The sequence below is a fragment of the Ursus americanus genome, chromosome 14 (genome assembly GCF_024610735.1).
Source record: "Ursus americanus isolate L20-20 chromosome 14, mUrsAme1.1.p, whole genome shotgun sequence".
Taxonomy (NCBI): Eukaryota; Metazoa; Chordata; class Mammalia; order Carnivora; family Ursidae; genus Ursus; species Ursus americanus.
Genome location: NC_142140.1, coordinates 61,623,540 through 61,647,175, shown reverse-complemented (window position 1 = coordinate 61,647,175; position 23,636 = coordinate 61,623,540). Strand labels below are relative to the sequence as shown.

Genomic DNA, 23,636 nt, shown 5'->3' with positions numbered 1-23,636 from the left:
GAGTGCTGCTTGGTTTAGAGAAAGGAACCTACGTCCTGAATTACAGGGAGTTTCATTACGTGGCTGAGCCGCGGGCGAATGTCAGAGGACTGCGGCTGCATCATGACCTTGCGGACGACCTCTGTCCGGCTCCCAGGGAATGCCAGCACCTCGCAGACCTCCTCAGGAACTAACGGCAGTCTACATGTGGCGGAGGCGAACTGGGGGAACCCAGCTGAGAACAACCTAGAGAAACCCGAACATAGACTCCAGCTTCTGCTCAGTCTCTCTGGTGTGAAACCGCGGTCAAGCCGCCCGTGGAGGACGCACTGCTTGAAACCGGGTCGTATGTGCAACAGGAAGCGGCCAAGGAGGTGGGGTTCAGCCCCCGCAGACAAAGGACAGGTCAGCCGGGTTCCCCGAGTGTCCATGCTCACACGTCTGACCCGCCCTTGCACCTGGAACCTCCCTTCCCTCCTGGCTCTTCCGTGGCGGTCCCTTTGCTGTGTCCACCTTCCAGAGCTCACACCGGTGGGAACGAGACCCGACTGGCGCCACCTGAGGACAAACCCGCGCCCGGCGAGGCTTGTCTCCTGCCGAGGTCCGACCCACCCAGTACCTGTCGGGGACCGTGCACAGCCCAGCGCCGCTCCGAAGGGTGGCCCCTGTGCCCGGCTCTGGGCGGCCGCAGCGGTGACCATGTGATCGGACTCGACATATGTCCTTAAGAAAGCGCTGGTGTTAGACAGCTGTTCCCTCCCACGCCTCGTGGCCGCCTCCGCTCAGTCCGGGTTCTGTCCGCCACGGTCCTGGCGCCGCTACTGGGAAACGCAGCCCGTGTTGGCTCGAGCACGGAGACGCGACGGTTTTAAAAAGATCCTAGGTCTTTGCTGAAACAGTCCTAAATTTCGGCTTAAATATAAAGTACATTCCAACTTTTAAATAAAAGCATTTATTCGATAATTATAAAATGAACAGGAAAGATGAATCACCAGCGTAAAGTTCCTCGACGACGTCTGTAGCTGAGGTGGCACCAACTGTCTGAGCCTGCGCCGTGTCTGCTCATGGGGACCTGCTCCCGCGCACTCAGAAGTTGACGTGGTTTCGGATGTCGTTGATCTGCTTCACCATCTCTCTTATGTGCTCGCCCCTGAAAGAGCATCAGGTCATCACTTCCGGGGACACGAGGAACGAACAAGCCGCTAACACGCATGTGAAGGGTTTAAATGGCGATGCCAAGTGTGGGAACTGCTCGGCTGCGATGAGCCACTTAAGGTTGCCATGCAGCGCGGGGGTGCTCGCTGCTCATCGAGGCCATGGCGGCCGCGCTGCCTGGGGACCCCTCGGCCCCGCGACACGGCCCCACGAACGCCAGCAGCCCCGTCGGAGGGCGGCACTTACTCCTCCTTCAGGACAGACTGGATGCACTTGCGCTGGTAGGCGCTGAGGGCGATGGCGGGTTTCTGCGGGCTCAGCACCTTCTCCATCTTCCGCTGCTGATAGTCCTTCTTCATGGTGACCTGGAGTGTCAGAACACGGGCACGTGGCTCTGGCTTGCCGCGCGCTGACGGGGGGACGTGCCCGCCGCCCCGTGCCCCGGCCTACCTGCTTGATGGCGTTGCCCAGGTGGCGCAGCTGCTCGGGAATCAGCTGCAGCTCCCTCTTCATGTCCCTCTCGCTGTCGGACAGGACGGGGAGCTGGGCATGGAACCTGTGCAGCACCGTCTTCATCCTGGAGCGGGGCAGGCCGGCGTCTCAGACCGCGGGGGGCCGGCGGACCAGAGCCCCGGGGGCCCGAGTCCGGCATCTGCGCCCCCCGCGGGACGGGACGGGGCTCGCCGCGCTGTCGCCCCGATGCCTCCCAGCACGGGCAGCGGCATCCCTGCCCCAGGCCCGTCGTCCTCAACGTGCTCGGTACCCGAGGACTTGGACCGGAATGTTCCGCGGGCACTGACCTGCTCATGAGATCCTCTTGTTTCTCCTTGGCTTCCTCGTATTTGTCAGCCAAGCGCTCCGCCATTTCCCGCAGACACTTCCTAATGGCAAAAACCCAGGGGCTCGTGGGCTCCGCCCCGATGACGAAACCCGGTGCGCGCTCTGCGCCCCTCACGCGGCTTCACCCCCTCGCTGGGGCACTTACCTCTCCTCGCGGCAGTAATTGAGGTCTTCCAGTTGTTTCTTCTTCTGGTCACATAATAACCTGACCCTGGGGGAAACATGTCATCAGAAGCCAGTCGGGCGCGGCACGCTACCAGCCCAGGCTGAGGCGGGGACACGCGGGGCCGCGCACCTGCGCTGGATCTCCTCCTTGGCCAGGTCCTGCTTCAGGACGTACTGCTCCCGGAACACCTGCGTGGCTCTGCTGAGCAGCTGCAGACACTCCTCCGGGGCAGGCGCCGCATCCCTGTCAGACGACCTGGGACACGTTTCTGCCGTGACCTTCCCATCTGGCCCGCGGCCCCTCCCCCCACCCCCATCCCTCGCGGACAGACTGCGCCCCGTTCCCCTCGCGAGCAGCGCGGCAGGACAGGGGAGAGGAGACCGCGGAGGACAGAGGACGGACAGGAATGATGCGAACAGAGACGGGAACCCGTTAAAACCCGGATGCCCCAAATCTCATACTTCAAAAAGGCGGGATTCGCAACAGTACGCTGCAAAATGCTTCTAATGTGCTTTTCGAAGGAATCCGGGGTTTCGGCCAGAATGCGGAGGGGAGACTCTGCCGCCGCTGTGTCTTCTCGGGTACAGAGCAGGGGAGGAGACGCCGGGTGCACCGTGCTTCTGCAAAACAGACGTGACGACACCGTCTACCGCGGCTCATCGGCTGCAAGCCCCGCAGGAGCCTCGTCTATGCAGAGCGGCGGGAACACGCGTCTCTCCAGTAACAGGACGAGACTGCAGCTCTCCACCCTGAAGGTCACCTTGGGAAAGCCGTGCCCCCCGTCCTGCCAACGCTGCCGTTCGTCACGGCATGTTTGGACGGCATCTTTTCCATAAAGAATTTGAATGACAGAGGCAGCACAGAAGTACAGATTCCTCATGGGCCCCGTGCAAAGCACCGGAGCACCGTCTGTCCCGTGAATAAACCGTGCACCTCCCAGCTGGGACTCTGCGTCTGCTCGACTCTGGCGGAGGGCACCCTCCCCGCGGAGTGGTCACGCGTGTGGGGCCGCGAGGGGACTTACAACAAGGGCCTTATGAGGCACTCGTAGGTGCTGGTGACGCAGACCATCGTGGGCCCCAGGATGTCGGGGACGATCCAGAACCCTCGGATGGGCGCCGGCTGCCTGGAACGACACCGCCACAGGGGCTGACGCGCGCCCAGGACGCGCCGCCCCTGCAAGAGCATGACACTGCGTACTGAAGGCTGACACACCGAGAGTCTCGGTCACCTAACAGCCTGGACGCCGTAGTGACAGGAGCCCCATGGGAGCCGCAGCCCCTGGGCCCCGTGGAACCACAGCAGCGCTCACGGAACCACCAGCTGCTGCCCGCCCGGCGTCAGGCCCAGCCCGGGGGAGCGCTCGCAGACGCGCACAGGCTGCACAGAAGGCGAGCGTCCGCCGCCTCAGGGACCGAGCACCCGGGTCGCAGGGCTTCGCCGAAAGTCTCCGTTCCCGGCCCTGCTCTGTGGAGCTAGTGGAACCGGGCCCCAGCAGGGATGGCGGCCTCCCTACCGCCTGCAGCTTCGGCTGCCCACCTGCTGCCGTCACCCGGCCCTGCCCTTTGGCAGCGTTCTCCGTGCAGCCGTCACCCCGGCCCGCCCGCCCTCCCGCCGGCCTTCCCCTCTTCTGGAAGGGGAGGCGGTGGGTTCAGGGGGTGAAAATGCCCGTTTTCACTGTGAAACTTGCACCTGGAGGACCGCACACACGCTGTGACCGCGACAGGCCCAGAGCAAGGACGCTGCACAAACGGCGGCCTCCGGGGGACCCCTGCTCACAAGCTCCCCTCACCCCCCGTGCCGCGGAACAAATGGCTATCCTGACTTTGATGGTGCTCAGCGATTTCCGGTCTGTGGACTGTCTCGTAAGCGACATAGTTTAATTTCACCTGTTTGAGAAACGTACACAAGTGGGACTCTGTTTCCTATTTTCCCCATTCGCTTTCTGACCTAGCGCCGTCCTCCCGCCCCCACAGTGCCTTCCTTGCGCATCTCCGAGCCCCTGTCCTCTTCCCTGCTCGCCGCTGCTCTGTGGTCGGCCTGGCCTCTCAGACACCCGCACCCGGGCTGCCCCCGGGGTGAGGCTGCTCCAGGCGCTCAGGCCTCCCCTCCCAGTCCTGCGCCCTTGCCGGCGCAGCTTCCCCACGGTCCCGGCTCCCACAGCCGCACGGCCCCGTCCATGCGTCTTCCGCCTTCCTGAATCCACCCTTCCTCCTGGGGCCCATGTGTGTGAACCGCAGAACAGCGAAGCAGTGACCCCAGTACAGAGCTGGGAGTCATTCTAGATAGTTCCCTCCATTGACTGAACGTCCACGGACCACCTGTCCCTCAGCCAGAAACGGACTCTGACACAGTGTGCGACAGACACGCGCTCTCTGCCCTCACGGACCTCACGGCAAACACAAACCCCAACTTCAGGACGCGCAACCGAGAGAGAACCAGGAGAACCTCAGGCAGACAGGGGCCCACGGGGCCCCCGCTGAAGACCTGACATGAACTCAGGGTCACACACGAGAACAAGAGCTCACGGGGTGACGGCAGCCAACAGGGGCGGAGCACACAGTGCACGGGCGGCCGTGGGGCAGGCAGGGCTCCAGACGGGCAGCGTGCCCCACAGCCCCTCGGTCGGCTGCCGTGTCTGCGTGTGACCTGTGCGCCCCTGGCAATGTGAGTCCACCGGGGGGGGGGGGGGGGCCTGGGACCCGTGTGCGGGCGGACGCGGCCTTACCTGCAGGGCAGCGGCTTCGTGCAGAGGATGTGCTCCACGAAGCACTTCTGCTCCGCGGCGAGCTCCTGCAAGCTGTCCTTATCCTCCTCGTCTGCAGGGGGAGGGGCACAGGGACACGGGTCACCGCTCTGCGCACACGGCCCGGTGCCGGCGGGACGCAGCCAAGGGCCCGGCTCAGACCCCGGCCTCGTGCCGACCACGCCCTCCTGACCCGGGGCTCCAGGTTCCCGGCCCAACAGGGAAAGTGGGTTCTCCCTGGCCAGCTGTCTAAACACAGGCATGTTCCACGAGCACGACAGTCCCGGCCATCGCTCCCGGCCAGCGGCCGCCTCACGCGCACCTCGCACACCTCGGCGGGCTCTCCCACAGCTTTCTGCGATGTGATCCCCAGCAGCACACCACCCGCCCACTTAAAGTGTATCCTTCCAGGGGGTTTGTGCGAGAATCATACAAGCACCACACAGAGACCTGAGAGTCTTTTCACGAGGGCGCCTGGGTGGCTCAGCCAGTGACACGTCTGCCTTCGGCTCAGGTCATGATCCCAGGGTCCTGGGACTGAGTCCTGCATCAGGCTCCCTCCCTGCTCAGCAGGGAGCCTGCTTCTCCCTCTGCCCCTCCCTCTACTCGTGCTCTCTCTTGCTCTCTCTTTCAAATAAATAAAAAATCTTAAAACAACAAATGTTTAAATGACCCAAAAGGAAGTCCCATGCTCGTGAGCAATCACGCGAGTTTGGCCAATGGCTCCAGGCTACCACCACTCCCATCTACCATCTGTCTCCACGCACCCGCCTCCCCCGCACAGTTCACATGTGCAGGATCACACGACAGGTGGCTGTCTGGGTACCTCGTCCCTTCCTGCTGTTGGCGGACACTCCATCGGACGGCGGGATCGCTACCTGGCCACAGTGACAGACACCTGGCTGTTTGTCACAAGAACGCCACTGCGAACGTCCACTAACTGGGCTGGTGTGGACACGTGCGTGGGCACCGAGGAGCAGAGCCGCCGGGTCATACCGTAACCCTGTGTAGGTCACCTGGGGAGCAGCCAGTTTCCTCAGTGCCACACCACGTCACGTGTCTGCAAGCCCTGTGCCGACCGCTCACATTACTGTCAGTTCTGCTTTTAGCCGCTTTGATGGGCGTGAAGTCGTACCCAGCGGTTGTCTGGCGTCTCACTTCCGTGACAGATATCGAGCACGTTCTCATGTGCTTACTGGCCGCCTGCACCTCGTCGGAGGAACAATGTCTACTCCTATCCTTTATCCGTTTTTAAATCGGGCTCTCGTCTTCTTATTACTGAGTTCTGTGAGCCCCTTACGTATTCTAGCTACAAGTCCGTTACCAGACACGGGATTCGCATTTACTCCCATTCTGTGGCTTGTCTCTTCACTTTTGTGACGTCTGCTTCTGAGAGTTCTATAGTTTTAGTTCTAGGATCCATTTCGAGTCATTCTTGCATTACGGTGTGAGGAAGGGTCCACTTCCGTCCTCCGCAGGTACACGCACACGTGTCCCAGCACCACCCCTCAACAAGACTGCTTTTCCCCAGCTGATGTGTGTTGGCGACCTTGTGGAAACCAGCTGGACTCTCCACCCCATTCCCCCGACCGCCGCGCGTCTCCTTCTGTCAGCATCGCGCTGTCCGGATGACCATACCTTCTGTAAGAAGCTGAAATCGGCAAGTGTGGGTCCTCCAACTCTGTTCTTGTTCTTCAAGACTGTGTTGGCTACTCTGGGGCCTTGGAATTCCAAATGAATTTTAGGATCAGTATGTCACTTTCCGCGAATTCTCACAGGAATGGCACTGGGTCTGCACGACTTAAAGAGTATTACCATTAATAGTATCATGGTTTCTGATTCATGAACCTGGGAGGTTTTTTATTTATTTAGGCTTATTTCTTTCAGCAACATGTTGTAGTTTTAGGCGTATGTTTTACACTTTTGTTAAATTCATTCTTAAGCATTTTCTTTTGAAGCTACTATAAATGGGCCTGTGTTCTTAATTTTCTTTTGGATTGTCACTAGTGCGCAGAAACACGTCTGCATGCTGCTCTTCTATCCCGCAAGCTCTCCGAAATCATTAGGACAAACACTGTGGTAATGGATCCCCTATGATTTACCATATAAAAGATCACATTTTCAGAAGAAAGAGTTTTAGTTCTTCCTTTCTAATCTTGAAGCCTTTTATTCACTTTCTCGGCTAATTTCCTCGTTTGCCAGTTCGACAACGTTGAACACGAGTGGCAAGAGCGATGTCCTTGTGCTTCAGATCTTAAGGGGAAAGTGTGGACGGCAGAACGTGTAAACAACCAAAATGGACGTTCAGCGGACAGCTCCAAGCAAAACGTCGGCTACGTGGCCTGGTTTCTTCTCGCTAATTACAGTAAAATAGGAGAAAAAATATAACTGGTTTCTTACAAAAATCCCAAGAATTTGATGATTTGGGAAATTCTCAACCTATCTGGATGGCAAAAGATGCTAAAATTAAGAGATTCATGGTCAGGAAATCATGTTTGAGAGGAAAAAACTACTGGTGCAGCCGTTCGATCTTCTGCTAACAGCTCAGAAAGGTGAAAAGGTCAGAATATTCAGTCTCGCGAAGGCTCTCTGAAGAGATCAGGAGTGTGGCTCAGATGCTCCAGTCACCTGAGCAGAACCTAAAATAGAGATGGGGCCCCCCAGGCAAGATCTGTGGGTGAGCCTCCTCGTGATACGGGGATCCAAGAAGTTCTTGAGGACTTGGCAGCCACAGAAACACTGCTGCCTTGGGCTGAAAGGGTCAGAGGGACAGTAAGAAAAGGGGGTTCTGCCCCCCAAATCCTACAGGCGGGAAACAGGGTAATTACTTGCCCCCTTTCTGGAAAACAGGAACATTTACTAAGAGAGCAGTGGAGCCCGGAGCGCTACCCCCAGGCCCTGAAACCCAGCAGAGTCTGAGCTGTGAACTTGCTTATGACCTGTGGTTTCTTTTTCTTTCCATTTTTTTCCCTTTTGAACTGAAAACTCTACAAGGTTTGTGTGCCAACAGGTAACGTGTTTTCTGGCTTCATGGGTCCACAGCAAGAACTCTGCCCCAGGGTGGACTGGACTCCGAGTCTTGCCCGTCGCTGACGTGGATGATTTGGGAAGAGACGTAGCCGAGGTTCTGACCTCCGTGTTGCTTTGTGCTGCCACGGTCTGCGTGTCTGGCCTGTGGGGCAGAGATGAGTCTTTGGAGGCCACGGGGTGCATTTGTAGGCACACCGGCCCCACCCCCGCAGTGGTGTCTGCATTCAAACCCCCCGAGCCGGTGAGAATGTGAGGCCACATGACGGGGGAACAGGGTTGCAGACAGGGTTACAGCGGCTCGTCAGATGTGTCCCCCCCCCCCCCCCCGTGGCTCTGACGGGAGGAAGGGGCTCCGAGCAAAGGAAGGCGGGGGAAGAGGGAAAAGGCTGGACGTGGATTCTCTCCTGGTCTCCAGAAAGGGACACGCTCTGCCCAGGGAGACAGCCCAGGACCTGTAACCTATGGCACGAAGATAAATCTGCGTTGTCTGAGCCACTGAGGTTATGGGGACTTGTCACAGCAGCGAAGGAAGCGAAGGAAAACACCCGGTCTTCCCCGTGAGCACGTGCTGGCCGCGGCCCCTCCGAAGACGCCGTCCGTCACAGGAAGCCGGCGTGTGTTCCTAGTTTGCTGCCTGTTTGTAACAGGAAAGGCTGATTTCCTCAGACGGCTTTCCTGTGTCTGCTGAGAAGCTCCTACGGTTTGTCCTTCCGCTGGTGCCACGTCATCACCGACTGCTTTCTGGACGTTAGCCAACCTCGCGTTCCCGGGACGCAGCCCTCCTAGTCACGGGGTACAGTCCCTTGCGTGTGTTGCTGGCTGGCTCTGCCAGGATTCTGCTGAGGATCTTCGGCGTCTGTCTTCGCGGGAGGTACGTGTCTGTGGCTTCCCGTCCTCGCACGTCTTCATCCAGTCTTGCTACCAGGGTAACGACGACCTCAGAGAGCGAGCCGGGAAGCACTTCTCTTCCTTCTGCTGTTTGGAAGAGCCTGTCAACAGCTGGTGCTCTTTAAATGCGCAACACTGTCCTCCTGAGCTTTTCTGCTCGGGCGGTTTTTGTTACTCTCCATCTCTTCACTAGTTTCTCTTGAATCAGCACTGGGAGTTGGTGACTTTCTAGGAATTTGTCCTTGTCATCCTGGCGATCAGCGTGGTGCCGCGCTGTCCCTGGTACCTCCTCCGAATCCTGAACACGTCTGGGAGGTGGGCGGGAGCCCTCCCTCCTCTGCCCTCAGTAGCCGTGGGCGGAGTCCTCTCCCCCAGGTCTTGGTCCGTCTGGCCAAAGGTCTGTCAATTTTGTTGATCTTTTCAAAGAAACACCTTTTGATTTCATTGATTTTCCCTATTTTTCTATTCCAAAGTACTTTTTTTTTTTTTTTTTTTTGAGAGAGAGAGAGAGAGGGAATGTGCATGCAACGTGCTGGGGGGAATGGGGTGCGGGAGAGAGAATCTCAAGCAGACTCCCCACTGAGCACGGAGCCTGACACGGGGCTCAGTTTCCTGAGCCTGAAATCATGACCTGAGCCGACATGGAGAGTCGGATGTTCAATGGACTGAGCCATCCAGGCACCCCAATTCCAAACTACTTTTTGATAGAATCTTTGAAATATACTGAAAAGTACAAAAGACTCACCTGACCCAAGAAACTTCTGAAGTTTATGAATCCACGTGAGCCCAACGCTGTGCACGCCGGCTTCGTGAGTGCAGTGGTATCTTGAGGGACACTTGGGATCTGCAGACGGAACCATGAACCGTACAGTGGCAGTCGTTAGAACACGGACACTCACCCCGGCACCCCGCAAACACATCTGTGGCCAGAGGGATAGACAGATGGTCTGTGGGACCTTCACACTGTGCTACCGTGTCAGGGGCCTTGAAACTTGAAAATCTGAATTTTCAAATATATGTTAAGTATTTTTAAAAGTAATAAACACAACCCAAATATTTCTCAACGTTAACAGAAGAGGTCACCAAAACATACATGCCTGTTGCCTTTCTGTCCACCTCTGTGCGCTTATCTACGGTTCTCCAGATTCAAACGGTGCAGCTCTGCGGACGCGCCCGCGCTCGCACGCGTCCCTCGTGACCCTCCCTGAGCAAGGGCACATGCCTTGGCGCTCGAGGACGGTGGCGGAGTCAGCAGTCCCATCACCGCGCATCCAGACAGGCGGGGCAATCGTTTCCTGATAACGCTGACTCACGGATGCTTTCACGTTTAGTTTAATTCTTTTTTTTTATCCTTAAGTAATTTTGCTCCCAAAATAGGGCTTGAACTCACGACCCTGAGATCAAGAGTCAAATGCTCTTCCAGTGGAGCTCGCCAGTCGTCCCAAGTAAATACCTGGGGTTTTTCAAATGCAATTCTTATTTCACAATCCTTTATGTTTATTTATTTTTTTAAAAAGATTTATTTATTTTAGAGTGCACATGTGCACACATGCAAGAGAGTTGGGGAGGGGGAGAGAATCTCCAGCAGACCCCGCTGAGCTTGGAGCCTGACGTGGGGCTCGATGTCACGACCCTGAGATCATGACCTGAGCCGAAATCAACAGTCGGACACCTGACTGACCGAGCCTCCCAGGCGCCCAGAGGATCCTTTATATTTATACTACGAAATGCGAGGAACCGTGACATAATTTTGATGAAATCGTGTATACTTCTCTAGAGCCCCAGCACCAGTGAGGCTACGAGACTAAAAGAGGAGCTCCTGCATATTTATGCGTACTTACCGCTGTGCCTCAGCGGTACTAAAACAAGATACAGGAATGATTCACATGCTAAAGCAGATTCAAGATGCAACTGTCGAGGGGCCTGGCTGCTCAGTCGGTGGAGCGGCGACTCCTGACCTCGGGGTTGTGAGTTCGAGCCCCATGTTGGGTGTAGAGAGTACTTAAAATCTTTAGGGGCGCCTGGGTGGCGCAGTTGTTAAGCGTCTGCCTTCGGCTCAGGGCGTGATCCCGGCGTTCTGGGATCGAGCCCCACATCGGGCTCTTCTGCTGGAAGCCTGCTTCTTCCTCTCCCACTCCCCCTGCTTGTGTTCCCTCTCTCGCTGGCTGTCTCTCTCTCTGTCAAATAAATAAATAAAATCTTTAAAAAATAAATAAAATCTTTAAAAAAAAAAGTTTGGGCCCCTGGCTGGCTCAGTTGGTAGAGCATGTGACCCTTGACGTCAGGGGCGTGAGTTCAAGCCCCACACTGGGCATGGCACCTACTTAAAGAAAAAAAAAAAAAAAAAAAGATGCAACTGTCATCCCTAAGCCCCAGATGAAAATTTCCTTCTAACAGCCTTTCTTACTGTTGACCTCACAGTAAATTGATGTTGTAAAGTGAATGTTAACATTTTTTTCCTGTTATGTTGTGGGCCTGTGTGACTACCCTCTGAAAACAGCATCACACTATTACAAAGTTTTGAAAATCCTGGCCTAAGGCAGTCCCCTCTCTGAACAATAAAATATTAAGTCTCTTTTCATCTGCCCAAAGTGAAGACTTTATCTCAGGCTCGAATCATCTCCTTAGGTCTGTTATTTCGTATTGCTTTTCAAAATGTGTCCATGCTGCTGAGTCAACAGAAAAATCTCCGTATTGGGAAGTAACCAGAAATCTGTCACAAGAGAGGCCACACTGTAACTCATGTAGGAATCGGCCAGACGGCGCTACACGGCGGCCACCCAGTCACGTCGTGACAGATCTGGGTACGTTTCAGTGACGGCAATGTGCCCTAGGCACAAATAGGAACGAGTCAAAAGTTTCCTAACTTCACACATGAAATATTAACTCTCACTGGAAAAACCAAGGTGAGAATGCCCACGTTTACGATTTCCCAAAGACCTATTCTCTATGAGAAAACCAAGAAGCAAGTGTCCCAGTGTCCTCGTGTCTAAGTCCCGGCCCCGACCGCTTGGACTGTCGAACTAGACGCGCTTAGCGAGCTCCCCATGCCGATCTACGAGAACCACGGGCCCCGAAACGTCTGCTGTCCTCTCTACGGAGCTGAACCAAACCCCACGGGCTGGCCCCAGGGCCGGCGAGCAGACGAGCTCCTGCCTCTGCACGGGACCCGGGAAACCGGGAAACCGGGAGGAGACTCCGAGAAGTGGTGGAAGGACAGCGGGATCGCAGGGGCTTGTGTCAGAGGGCCTCACGGGTCATCTGATGTCACCCCTACCATTTCCAGATGAGAACACAGAGCCCAGAGGGGTTGACCGAACGCCCGTTAATGTCAGAACCGTGCCCCAAACCCAGCAGGCACCAGGCTCCTTCCACTCAGCCCCTCGGTGCCTCAACAGCCCCGGCTTCCAGGGGCTCAGTCTGCCCAGAAGCTCCCCAGATGAACACAGAGAAGTTGCCGGAAAGATGTGGTACCAACCCAGGTCAGTTAAAAGAGAAAAAAAAGCCAGTGTTCAAACCGGGTCTGGAAGTAACAAGATACCATGATGTGTCTGAAAGTGAAGAAAGAGGCTTTAAAGCAGTATCTTCATAGCATCTTGTAATTTGATTTTTAAAGTTCCTGTTAAAGTTTATTAAAGTTTGTATACGTTTAAGTATTTGAATCACAAAATCAGCTTTCGACTGGACCGGGAGAAATTCCCCACTCTCGATCTGGGTGGATCCAGATGGCAGACTATGCAAAAACCCGGGAAACCGGCCCAGCCTTTCTTGGCCCCGGAGGGTCATGCAGAGCCCGGAAAGCGCTCGGGGCTCAGTCAGCCTTCCCGCGGCTGGAACCAAAAAACCACGTGCCCGGGAACGGCCGGCACTGTCCCCGACAAGCAGGACAGGCTGGAAGTCAATGCGGTGACATTACCTCTGTGCAGTTTGATCGGACAAGAAAAGTCAGAATCGAAGGGGTCGTCGTCCCCGGCGGCGAGCGTCAGGGCGAGCTCCAGCTCCACACACTCGAACACGTACAGAGAGGGGATGAAGTCGGCCCTGGAGTCCCAGGACTTCTCCGACTGTGAAAGAAACAGTCTCAGCCATTTGCGTCCATCCCACCCGACTGTACCCCCCCTCGTGCACTGATGAGAGGACAAAACGGCCTCTTCTTGCAGGGAGATGCGAATCAAGTTCAGAAGAGCCCGTTTACGGACTGCACGGTTCTGTGTGTCCGTCACTGGAGGCCACACCCCGGGGCACGCAGGCCAGGGAAGCCCCGTGCGTGTGCAGTGACACAGAGCCCCTCCTGCTGCAGGCGTTCCCCTGGCCCGGGAGCCACACTCGGGGATGGAGCCGCCCGCTCGCCCCGCGCCCAACTCACTGTTTGGTCGTCCTCCTCCTCCCCTTCCAGCACGACACAGTGATACAGCACTCCCGACTCAGTGGCGATCGCCAGGATGTTGGGCACGCAGGGCAGGCAGAGGATGGCACACGCGTCGTAGCCATAATTATCTTCTGCTGCGGGGTGCATGGGCAGGGGACCCAGCAGCTTCCCCACGCTCCCGGGGCTGCGGGAACAGTGACACACGCTGGCAGGCGTCCACGGAGGGAAACCACGCTGCTGCTCCCAGCCCGGCTCGGACCACGCATGCCTGCGGCCGGCCCACCCCGACCGTGCGCGCTCCCCGCTCAGCTCTCACCCCGGTGCTTCTCAACTGCAGAGAAGTTTGTGCCTGAAGACACCAGTTGTTGCCATGGGGGGGATGGAGGTGGATGGGCGCTTACTGGTGCACGGGGGCAGAGAGTGCCGAACGCTCCCCACTATTCAGCTCAAACATCACTAGTGCGCTGGGGCGCCTGGGTGGCTCAGCCGTTAAGCATCTGCCTTCGGCTCAGGACATGATCCCAAGGTCCTGGGATCAAGCCCTGCCTCGGGCTCCCTGCTCGGCGGGGAGCCTGCTTCTCCTTCTCCCACTCCCCCTGCTTGTGTTTCCTGTCTGTCAAATAAAAAAATAAAATACTAAAAAAAAAAAAAAAAAAAAAAAAATCACTACTGCGGAGGCTGGGACTTGATCCCAAAACCCCGGGATCATGACCTGAGCCGAAGGCAGATGCTTCACTGACTGAGCCACCCAGGCGCCCTAAATAAATCTTTAAAAAAACAAATGAGGTAAAAAGGTATCAAAAACTAATAAGATCAATGGGATAGGGTACATTCTGGGAGGGGGTGGTGAACACTCCAAGGTAAGGAGCAGCTCTAGAAAGTTCTGGAAGCATGGAAGACAAGGACCCACGGAAGGAGAGTCCGCCTACTAGCGTGGGAGGCCACGGGAAAGTAGCCCGGGACTGGCGCAGGACGCGGCGGTCTCGCCGGCCACGTTCACGTGCTCGGTCTCCCCGCTGGGTAACCACGTGTCAGCATGGCTTTACATCAAGGGTGACAGAGCCGCGCTTCACCAAGATGCATGTGACGGCAGTGAGGGGAGGACGTGCAGGGATAAATGGGACTCGGGGCCGCTGGTGAAGGGAGGAAGGATTTGGACAGAAGACAATGAAGGTCCAAAGCCAGGACAAGGGGATGGAGAGAAGGGGGGTTTGCGTTCCAGGAATTTTTAGGGTAAAATCGAGAGAATTTGGGACTGGACTGGACGTAAGAGGATGCAGAAGGCACCCGGCCGAGCGGCGGGAGGCTAACGGTGTCAGCACGGAGGCCCCCCAGACAGGGGTGTGTGTGAAAGGCGGAGAACATCTGGGTTGAGGACCGGAGTGAGTCCTCACGGCCTCGCCACACATCGAGCTCTTTCTAGCCTCATGCCCTGCTCGCCCTCCTCTCCCTCCGGAGCCACTCCCGCCCCATGTCTCCCCGCGGATCCCCCTGTCCAAGCTCCTGTGTCAGCAGTGTCCTGTGTTGCAAGCTGGGCGGCCGAGCACGTCCCCTGCCCCACTCAGCAGCGCCCGCGATGCCACGCCCGGGCCCGGTCTGCTACGGGACTGCTGGGGGACAAGGGGCCACGCACCTGGGCCCGGATTACTGTCTGTTGAGACGACTCAGGAATGAAGCACAATGTTCAGCCTCTGGCCGTAGGCCTTTCCAGTCACAAACTTGCCCCCAGTTCTTATCCTCTCTCGACTCGCCCCCATGACAGCAGGGCCTCAGCTCCTGATCTTCAGGTCTGCCTCTTGTCCCCAGGCCTGTGTTTCCAACTCTCCAAGGAGCGTTCCCACTTTCTTGTCCAACACAGGGTCACATGGACCCTCAGTAACACACCCCCGCCCCATTAACTGCCCCTGCAGACCGCGGTATCCGGGAGTGGCTCGCCCCCTCGCCCGGCCAGCAGCCAGGTCTCAGGGACCCGCTCTCCGTGCCGTCCACCGTGTGCATGTCTGCCTTCGTGCCCCAGCTCGAGTCCCGCAGACGGTCCGCCAACGTGTACCACAGCGTCTTCAAATGTCTCTCTGCCCCCGTGTCCCTAACCGTATCCTTCTGTTCAGAAGCCGTCACCGGCTTCCTACGGCCCTGCTCCTACAGAAAACACCCACGTTCCTTGACTGTGCTTAACTCCACCGAATTTTCCCTGGCAGATAAATCTAGCTCTATCATCTGATGCCGCCTAGCTGAAACCCCTGCTCTTGCCACAAATGTCTCATCGCTGAGCCGCGAGTGACACGGGCACCTGCTTACATACTCCGCCTGATGCGCCCTTCCCGGCCCTCAGTGGATCCCGCATCAGACACGCGTCCCTCTCCACGAAAATGTCCCGACCTCCTTCAGTGCGATCTCTCTCCATCCTCTGAGCACTCAGTCTCTGTGTCCCTAACACGATTTGGTGGTTGACGGTGAGGAAATGGCAGGTCAAACGATCGGTACCGGTCTTTCTCCAAAACACGCAAACCGAGCCCTGCAGGGTGGCCGCGCTGCCACAGACTGAAAACCACGGACCCCACGCCCCCTGTGGCAGGTGCGCACCGGGCACCGGCTGGGTCTCCGCGCAGGCGGCCGCCCCTCACTCACCTGTGCACCAGGCTGACGTACGTGAGGAAGGTCTCCCCGTTCTCATACAGGATGTAGAGCGGGTGCGCCACGACGTCCCCTTTGCCCTTCTGCCCGAACATGCTGTTCGGGACCGCGGACAACGGCCCAAAGTCAAACGCGACTGCTGTCTCCCCCAGGGACGCGGTATACGCCCTCCTGAAAAGACAGTTAGAAACCGGCCTGTTGAAACAAAATATCCAGTAACAGGAAGTGGGCGTGGGATCTGTATTCCGTGGAGAAGACAAAGAAATCACACCTAAATGACAGAAGCATCGACGCCCCCAGCGAGGCTGCCGTCCTCAGCGGCTAAACCCCCAGACACGGTAAAACCTCCACAAAGACACGCATGAACCGAAGAGGAAGAAAACAGGAAAGCCAGTTCTGAGTGTGGGATAGGTTCCTTCTACAAGTGTCCACGAGGCCCCGCGGGGCGCGCTGTGGGAACGTCCGTATACCTGACGGCCCCGCCCTCTCATGACAGCGACACACGCGACACGAGAAAGGAGCACACGACACGGTGTTGGCCACGGACGTCAGGAAGAGAAGTGACGCGTGGCTAGACGGCACTGACTCGGACCGAGTGGCCTGGGGACGACTCTGCCGCGGTGAGACCTGAGCACAGACCCGAAGGACGGACGGGAACGAGTCTGCGGTCACGTGGCAAAGCACAGACGCAAAGGCTCTACGTGGGCGGAGACGGTGCGGAGAACGAAGGGCAAGGAGGCCGAGGTGGCTGAGCCAGAGCCGGGACACAGGGCAGGAGAGGGGCCGCGGAGGGGCAGGCAGGGCACGTCTGTGGGAAATCAGTGAGGGAGGGCAGCAGGGACACAGCGGCCTGCTTTATACCCAGAGTGTCACTGGCTGCTGTGGGGAGGAGAGACTATGGGATTTCACAAAATATTTCATTTTCTTCTCAATATTTTTCTGCAGGTATTCCTAATTTTCTACAATAAATGCGTGTCACCTCTACAATTAGGAAGAACAGTGATAAGACAGGCCGTCTTTGTATTTTAAAGTTTCACGTAACTGGTCATCCAAAAAGGTTCCAATTCCATTCGAGGTTAATAAATATGGGTGTCTGCTCTCACCACCACCAGCATGCCGGTCAGCGATGGAAAACCTTGCAATCTCTGTTAAAACTGCATTTGTAATCCCAATAAACTAACTGAAAACACATTTCAGGACACGAAGAACTTACCCTTTATTGAGTATCAGGCTCTCCTCTTCCGCTTCTGAAAGCACGATGACCCTGGCGGGGGTCTGCGGCTCGCGCAGGGAGTAAATCCTGGCAAGCAGAGGAGGAGACAGCCGGCGCTTAGAATGCTTTCATTTCCAAACTGCCCTCCCCTCCGTGTAATCACTGGTCCGGCATTTTCGGGCGGGCTCACAGCCATTTCTCCGCCACGGAGCTTGCTCTTCCTGCCGGAGAAGCGTACTTCCATCTGTTCCTCAACAACGTAAGAGCGGGGTGTCCGTAGGACCTCCAGAAATACTCCCCATCCTCACCAAAGTCCCTCCCGGCCTCCGGCACAGCGTCGCACCCCCATCTCTCCCATCCTGAGCCCTTGAGCACACTCGCTGGTGCCACATGGGACACACTGCAGCGGGGGGAGTGACAGGAAGAGCAGGGGCGCCGCACGCGGGGGGACGCCACTGCAGCGGGGAGAGTGACAGGAAGAGCGGGAGCAGTGACAGGAAGAGCGGGGGCGCCGCACGCGGGGGGACGCACTGCAGCGGGGGGAGTGACAGGAAGAGCGGGGGCATTGGATGCGGGGGGAGATCTTGATGCCCAGAAATTACTAACAGGGTCCAAAGCTTAGGAAAAATGATAACCACCCCCATATTTATTTTTTATTTCTTTAGAAAGTGGGAGGAAGGGACAGAGAGAGGGAAAGAGAGAATCTCAAGCAGCCTCTGCACTGAGCGCTCAGCCTGACAGGGGGCGAGGGGCGCGATCTCAACCAAGATCATGACCTGACCCGAAATCAAGAGTCAGATGCTCAACCAACTGAGCCACCCAGGCGCCCCAAGTACCCCATATTTAAAAAGAACCTTCAACAGTTGAGACCAGATACTTCCTTTCAGGCATAACTCGAGGAAGATCTTGACCTGCACCCTTTCCCACCACCCCGTTTCCCAGCACATGTGGAAGGAAGACCAGGGGAGGGGCGCCTGGGTGACTCAGCCAGTGACATGTCTGCCTTCGGTTCAGGTCATGATCCCGGGGTCCTGGGATCGAGTCCCGCATCAGGCCCCCTGCTCCGCGGGGAGTCTGCTTCTCCGTCTGCCTGCCGCTCCCCCCGCTTGTGCTCTGTCTCCAATAAATAAATAAAATCTTTAAAGAAAAACAGACCAGGAGAGAGGGCGTCAGGAGTCCCTCCGGGTACCCTATAACCTCTGTGGTGGGAGGGCATCCCCTCCTTTCTTTAGCCCCAACTCCAAAGCCAAATGGGTGGGGAGGGAGACACTCCACCAGACTTCGGGGTGCCTGTAATGAGGGGAGAGGAGTGTCCTGGCTGAATCCAGATGTGCTGCGGAAAACTGCAGGTCCCCAGGTAAGGAATCCCCAAGTGAACCGGACAGGTCACACCCTAGGGTTGGCGGCTTGTGACTGCTATGTGGTATCTACCGCTCATACAGAAATTTCTACAGGGGGTGGGCTGGAACAGTGAGAAAGGACTGTGGTACCGATGCCCAGGTCCCTGTGGCCCTTGGAGGGCAGAGCAGAGGACCCTGGCGGTCACCATGACGCCACAGGAAAGACCACAACGGCTGCATCGTGAGTGCGAGGACCCTCCATCCCGAGAGAGGCCCCGCCTTACGGCGGACGGAGCGGGAGGGGGACAGAGCTCCTCAGTGATGAGCGGCCCCAGAGAAACACACACCGTCTGTGCAGTTACCGTGTCAGTGGAGGCCACCAGCGGCAGATGGGACCAGATGACACGGGGATCCGGGTCAGGCCCACCCCGACAGAAAGCCAGCATCAGCTGCCCTCCCTCCCAAGGAGTGAGACCCCGAGAAGCAGGAGGCAACCCCGTCCCTACACATGACCCCACCTCAGAGCAGGTCATGCTCTCCCCACAAGCTTCCCCTCTCCCGGGGTCTGGCCTGTGTGACGGGCCAGGACCCAGGGCTGGTATGGCCTGGACATTGGAGTTTTAAGCTGGACACACCCAGTTTAATGACTGCAAGTAAGCAGAGAGCGATGAGATCTGTGTAAGAGGCCAGGAAGGGATCGAGCATTCCGCACGGAGGAAGAGCTGGTGGAACACGGTTAAAAGCCGTGATGAGAAAAAACAGAACTATCTGACCTCAGCCGAGTCACCCCATTTAACGTAAGGCAGATCCCTAAAGTTAACTGATAAAAGCATGACAGAAATCTCTGTAGGATTAGGGCCTTTAGTCACAGAGCTCAAAACCCGTCAGATCAAACCAGCTCATTTTACAAGACTGGAAACTGAGGCCTCCCTCAAGTTTAAGATCTCCAAGACGAAAGTGGCGCATTGGGACAAGAATTCCAATCTCTCAACTCCCAGTCACACTGTCCTCTCCCACAGGGCGTCACCTCTAGATGAGCGACGGGACGAGGAGAGCTCTGGGGAAGGTTAGTGAAGGACAGACCGGAGGCGGGAGGCCTGGCTGGGCAGACAAGCAGGAACCGGGGCGTCTAAGTTAGGGCGGTCGGACAGCCCGCTGGGCTCGAGCGCCTGCAGCAGCCCGACACGGGTCAACCCCGCACCCGGGGACCCGGCCGGCGGCACCCCAAGCCACTCCCGCGCGAAGGTACAGACAGACACACACACCGCACCTTATCACATTATCTGACGTCAACAGCACGATGTGGGGGTCCAGCAGCTCACTGGGGTACCAGGCAGCGTGCTTCAGAATCAGAGACGGAGAACTGGTGAAAAATCTCTCAGCAACGGGAGTGGTACTAAAATAAAGACAACAGTTTTTCCAAAACATTCCGTAGAATGTGGACCAAAGACCTTCTACGGGAAAATCCATTTTAACAGTCTTTGCTCTTTCCTTCACCATCTTTCTTTCTCTCAAATCTTGCTGAGAAGAGCACTCAAAGCTTCTATTTAGCCAATACTAGTGAAGATCAAAACATAACTCTTCTCTAAATCACAGTGTATTTTAGACTATAGTTTACACGTAACTCTAGAAACACTAACTGATTTGATCCCCTTACTGGCCTGGGAAGAGAACCACAGCGTAAACATGATCGTTCCGACTGTGGAAACGAGGAAACCGATTTTAGACAGGGAACATTTTAAAGGAACGGAACTAAAGGTGGTTTCTATCTTATACTCTTTTCAACAGATCTTTCAAACTCTCGCTTCTCAGGATTTGTTGAGAAAAATACAAAAATTAAACTTAAACTTAACTGTCTGACTCAGACATAGTAACTGCTTTTCAAAAGTTATCTCATTTCTGCCACATGAATGAGCTGAGCCGCACCGAGACGGCTGTGATCACTCAGGCAGGAGAAAGGCAGGAGCGCGCGGACGGATCAATCACACAACAGGACAGCAGGACGCTGCAGACCAGCTGGAAGCCTGTGGTTCCGGATCAGCAGCACCGAAAATGTAGCTTTCGGGCCCGGCTTGAACAACTGCCCACGGGTATTACAAACTAGGCGGACATACGATAAATGGAAATACAACTTACCTACAGTTCACTGTTGATTTTCCACCTTCAAATTCAGAATTCTTCCCCCATCTTTTAGGCAGTTCTAACACCGTGAGTCCTTTTATTCCTAGAAGTGCTATATGATGCTGTGTTGGACTTAACAGGACTTGATAGATTTCAAACAGGGGTGGATTTATGCAGAGCAATCTCTGGAAAATAAAGCAAACTGGTCTAAATACTTCATTTCACAGTAAATACGTGTGGCAGGTACTTGAAAGCAGGACCGTCTCAGTACAGTTCGTACGGCAACTGGGGCAGCCCTGCTTTCCTGGCCGGGAACTGCAGAGCAACGAAGCATTCTGGGCAAGTGCTCACACCTGGCCGAGGAGCTGATGAGAGATTTTTAACGGCTGAGGCTGGAATGTAACATAAAACGCACCAGATTTCCCAACCTTGAAAAATAAACACTGCACATAATTTCCCTTTCTGAGACCGAACTCCAGCCTGCCCCTGACAGTCTCTACACCCCATCAAGTCAGCCTGTGTCCCTCGACAACTCTTCCTTCTCCTTTTGTGGCTGGCTGGCACGGTCCGGGAGACCTCCTGCGACATTACCCCGATCTTCTGGCCAGGGGTACGTGCGTCTTCTCTGCACTCTGTGTGATTCTGTCACATAGCTCTTGTCACCCTGCATCTTAGTCATCCTTCCAGTTGACCATCCTGGACAGCTAACTGTGAATTCTTGAGACCTGTGTCCTGCCTCGCCTACCCTCGGCATAATACGTGGCAGACTGCTGACTCCAGTGTGTTTCAGTGAAGCAACAAGTAATCTCCGAAGTCTTCATAAACGGCAGCTGCTGTCTATATTGGAAACGGTCCAACGGGACAGAGAACAGCTTCAAGAGCTCCCGTAGCCAGTAAAACGCTGCTGCACCAAGGCCGAATCACAGAGCCGTGGCATTTTCGGGGGTTCCGATAAGCTGCTTGTCTCCGCATCACCAGCCCTCACAACAACACACTTCTTCTGACGGGCACGTCCTGCTGATTCTCTCCTGACCACCTCACAATCCCATGTTCTGTCCTTTCTACTTTCACTCATAAACCAGACTGACAACATATCACTTACCCTCCTGTAAGGAGAATCCCCCTCAGCCAGGATCTTTTCAAACAAGACCATTCTGAACACAATGAGATTTCTACTGTTCGTGACTGAGGTCTGTAAGCCCACTGCCGAGTCCAACTAAATGCTTGTTTCTCCCGTTGGTGGTTCTTTCTTTTCCCTAGCTTCTCGACCCCCACTCTCTTTCTGTCTGAGTCTATCTCAAATCAAACAGAGGCTACCTCTCTTTGGCTATATTTACCACCCAAACACCCGAGATCACAGGTGATAATTACAGCACTTAGAGGGTTTTGTTTTGTTTCTGGAGTCACCACTTTTCTTTCCTTGATGTTTAAATTTGCAGCTCATGCTAGGCTGCTTTCTTGCCTGTGAGATCCTGGAAGACTGAGAATCATTCAGTCCTTACCATTTCCTGAGAGCTTACGCGCTCCAGGCTCGCTGTGAAGGATGGGGATACAAAAATAAGGCAGACACGGGGCGCCTGGGTGGCACAGCGGTTAAGCGTCTGCCATCGGCTCAGGGCGTGATCCCAGCGTTATGGGATCGAGCCCCACATCAGGCTCCTTCGCTATGAGCCTGCTTCTTCCGCTCCCACTCCCCCTGCTTGTGTTCCCTCTCTCGCTGGCTGTCTCTATCTCTGTCGAATAAATGAATAAAATCTTAAAAAAAAAACAAAAAAAAACAAGGCAGACAGACACGACCCCACCTGGTGGTTATGGGGCAGAAAAGAGACACAACAAGCACGAATAATTCAATCACGACTGGTCTAAATGCTGCACAGCTGCTGAATATGGCGTGCCGAGCAGCTGAGAATTACTCCTGTGAACTGAAATTTTACAGAAAATAGATTGTTGACTTGTGACCTGTTTTCAAAACAGCAGAAACACAGCTAGTACCTAGTTAAAATCCAATCATTTCTCATCAACAAGAACCGGACAGTGGCTCACAACAGAAGGCATGTATCAGAACAGGTATCACGTGTTCGATTTTTTTTTTTAATCTTTAAAAGACCAGAATCCGTTTATTACAAATAAGCATTTCCTTAAAGCAGCGTTTGACTACAGCAAGTCCGGAATGCTTTCTGTCTACACCCACTTTCACATGCTGTCGGCTAAACCAAAACAAGCACAACTCCCAACTCTGAGAATGGGCTCACCTTCTAGAAGGGAAAAGAATGACCAGGGGATTCCTCCTCCACCTCAGGCACAAAACTCGAGACTGGGCGCTTTCAAACCTATCCCCTGACTCGATGCTCACTGCAATCCCAGGAGAAAGTCAGGATTATCTCTGTCACCTGGTGGGTGTCCCGCCACGAATCCGGTTTCTCAGAACCAGCCTACTACGCTCTCCCTCGTCTCACCTGCTGTTTTCCTTCGGAGCACCTGCACCGCCGGCTTTTCCACGGCCCTTCCCCTGCTCCCGGGCCCCCCAAGAACCCAAGCACCCCGAGAGCATGTTGGAGTCGGCAAACCTCTGCCGAAGGAACGAACCCCGGGAAAGAGCGGCTCCGAAGTGGCCACGACAAAGCGGAATGAAGAGGAGAGACGCGAGGAGAACCGGTCGCGCCCCGAGGACGAGCGCTTACACCTGTGCCGCACGCCTGCCCAGCACGCCCGCACGCCAGGATGCGCGGGGAAGCCAGCCCGGGCCAGGCCCCGGCCCTACCTGGTACTGGGACAAGGAGGGCTCCTCGCCCGCGCCGCCGAGGCCGCGCAGACGGACCACCAGGAAGGAGCTGCCGTCGCCGTCCCACAGGAAGAGCTCTCCGCTCAGGCCCAAGACCAGGTTCCTCGTCAGCGGCGGCGGCGGCGACGAGGGCGGCGACGAAGACGCCGGCTTCTCAGCTTCGGCCGGGCTCTGGTTCTTCAGCCCCTCGCGGAGGCGCAGGAACACGACGTGGTTGGGAAGCCAGGACTGCCACGGCTCCCCGTCGCCCGCGGGACCTTCGGCGGCCGCCATCTTCATCCAACTGCGTCCGACGCCCCAGTGACTCCGCGCGCCGCAGAGCGCAGCCAATCCGCGGCCGGGGGACCGCGCCCCGGCCAATCAGCGAGCGGAC

General features: G+C 56.1%; 1 protein-coding gene across 2 annotated transcripts; it reads right to left on the bottom strand.

Moving 5' to 3' along the window:
* Positions 1-915: 915 nt before the first annotated feature.
* NUP88 (nucleoporin 88) lies at positions 916-23,625 on the bottom strand. 2 transcript variants are annotated; one of them, XM_087867495.1, is made up of 18 exons: positions 23,243-23,624; positions 20,497-20,666; positions 19,631-19,756; positions 17,021-17,107; positions 15,802-15,978; positions 13,171-13,357; positions 12,721-12,868; positions 9,546-9,648; positions 7,826-7,908; positions 4,869-4,959; positions 3,165-3,266; positions 2,602-2,760; positions 2,270-2,395; positions 2,120-2,185; positions 1,935-2,015; positions 1,585-1,711; positions 1,381-1,499; positions 916-1,129 (listed from the first exon to the last, which is right to left on the bottom strand). In XM_087867495.1, the coding sequence occupies exons 1-18, from the start codon at positions 23,540-23,542 to the stop codon at positions 1,066-1,068; spliced, it is 2,316 nt and encodes a 771-aa protein (XP_087723621.1). In that variant the 5' UTR covers positions 23,543-23,624; the 3' UTR covers positions 916-1,065. The 2 variants fall into 2 exon arrangements, with proteins under 2 accessions (XP_087723621.1, XP_045660851.2); XM_045804895.2 differs by lacking the exon at positions 7,826-7,908 and having other exon boundaries at positions 9,550-9,648; positions 23,243-23,625.
* Between the last annotated feature and the right edge of the window lie 11 nt (positions 23,626-23,636).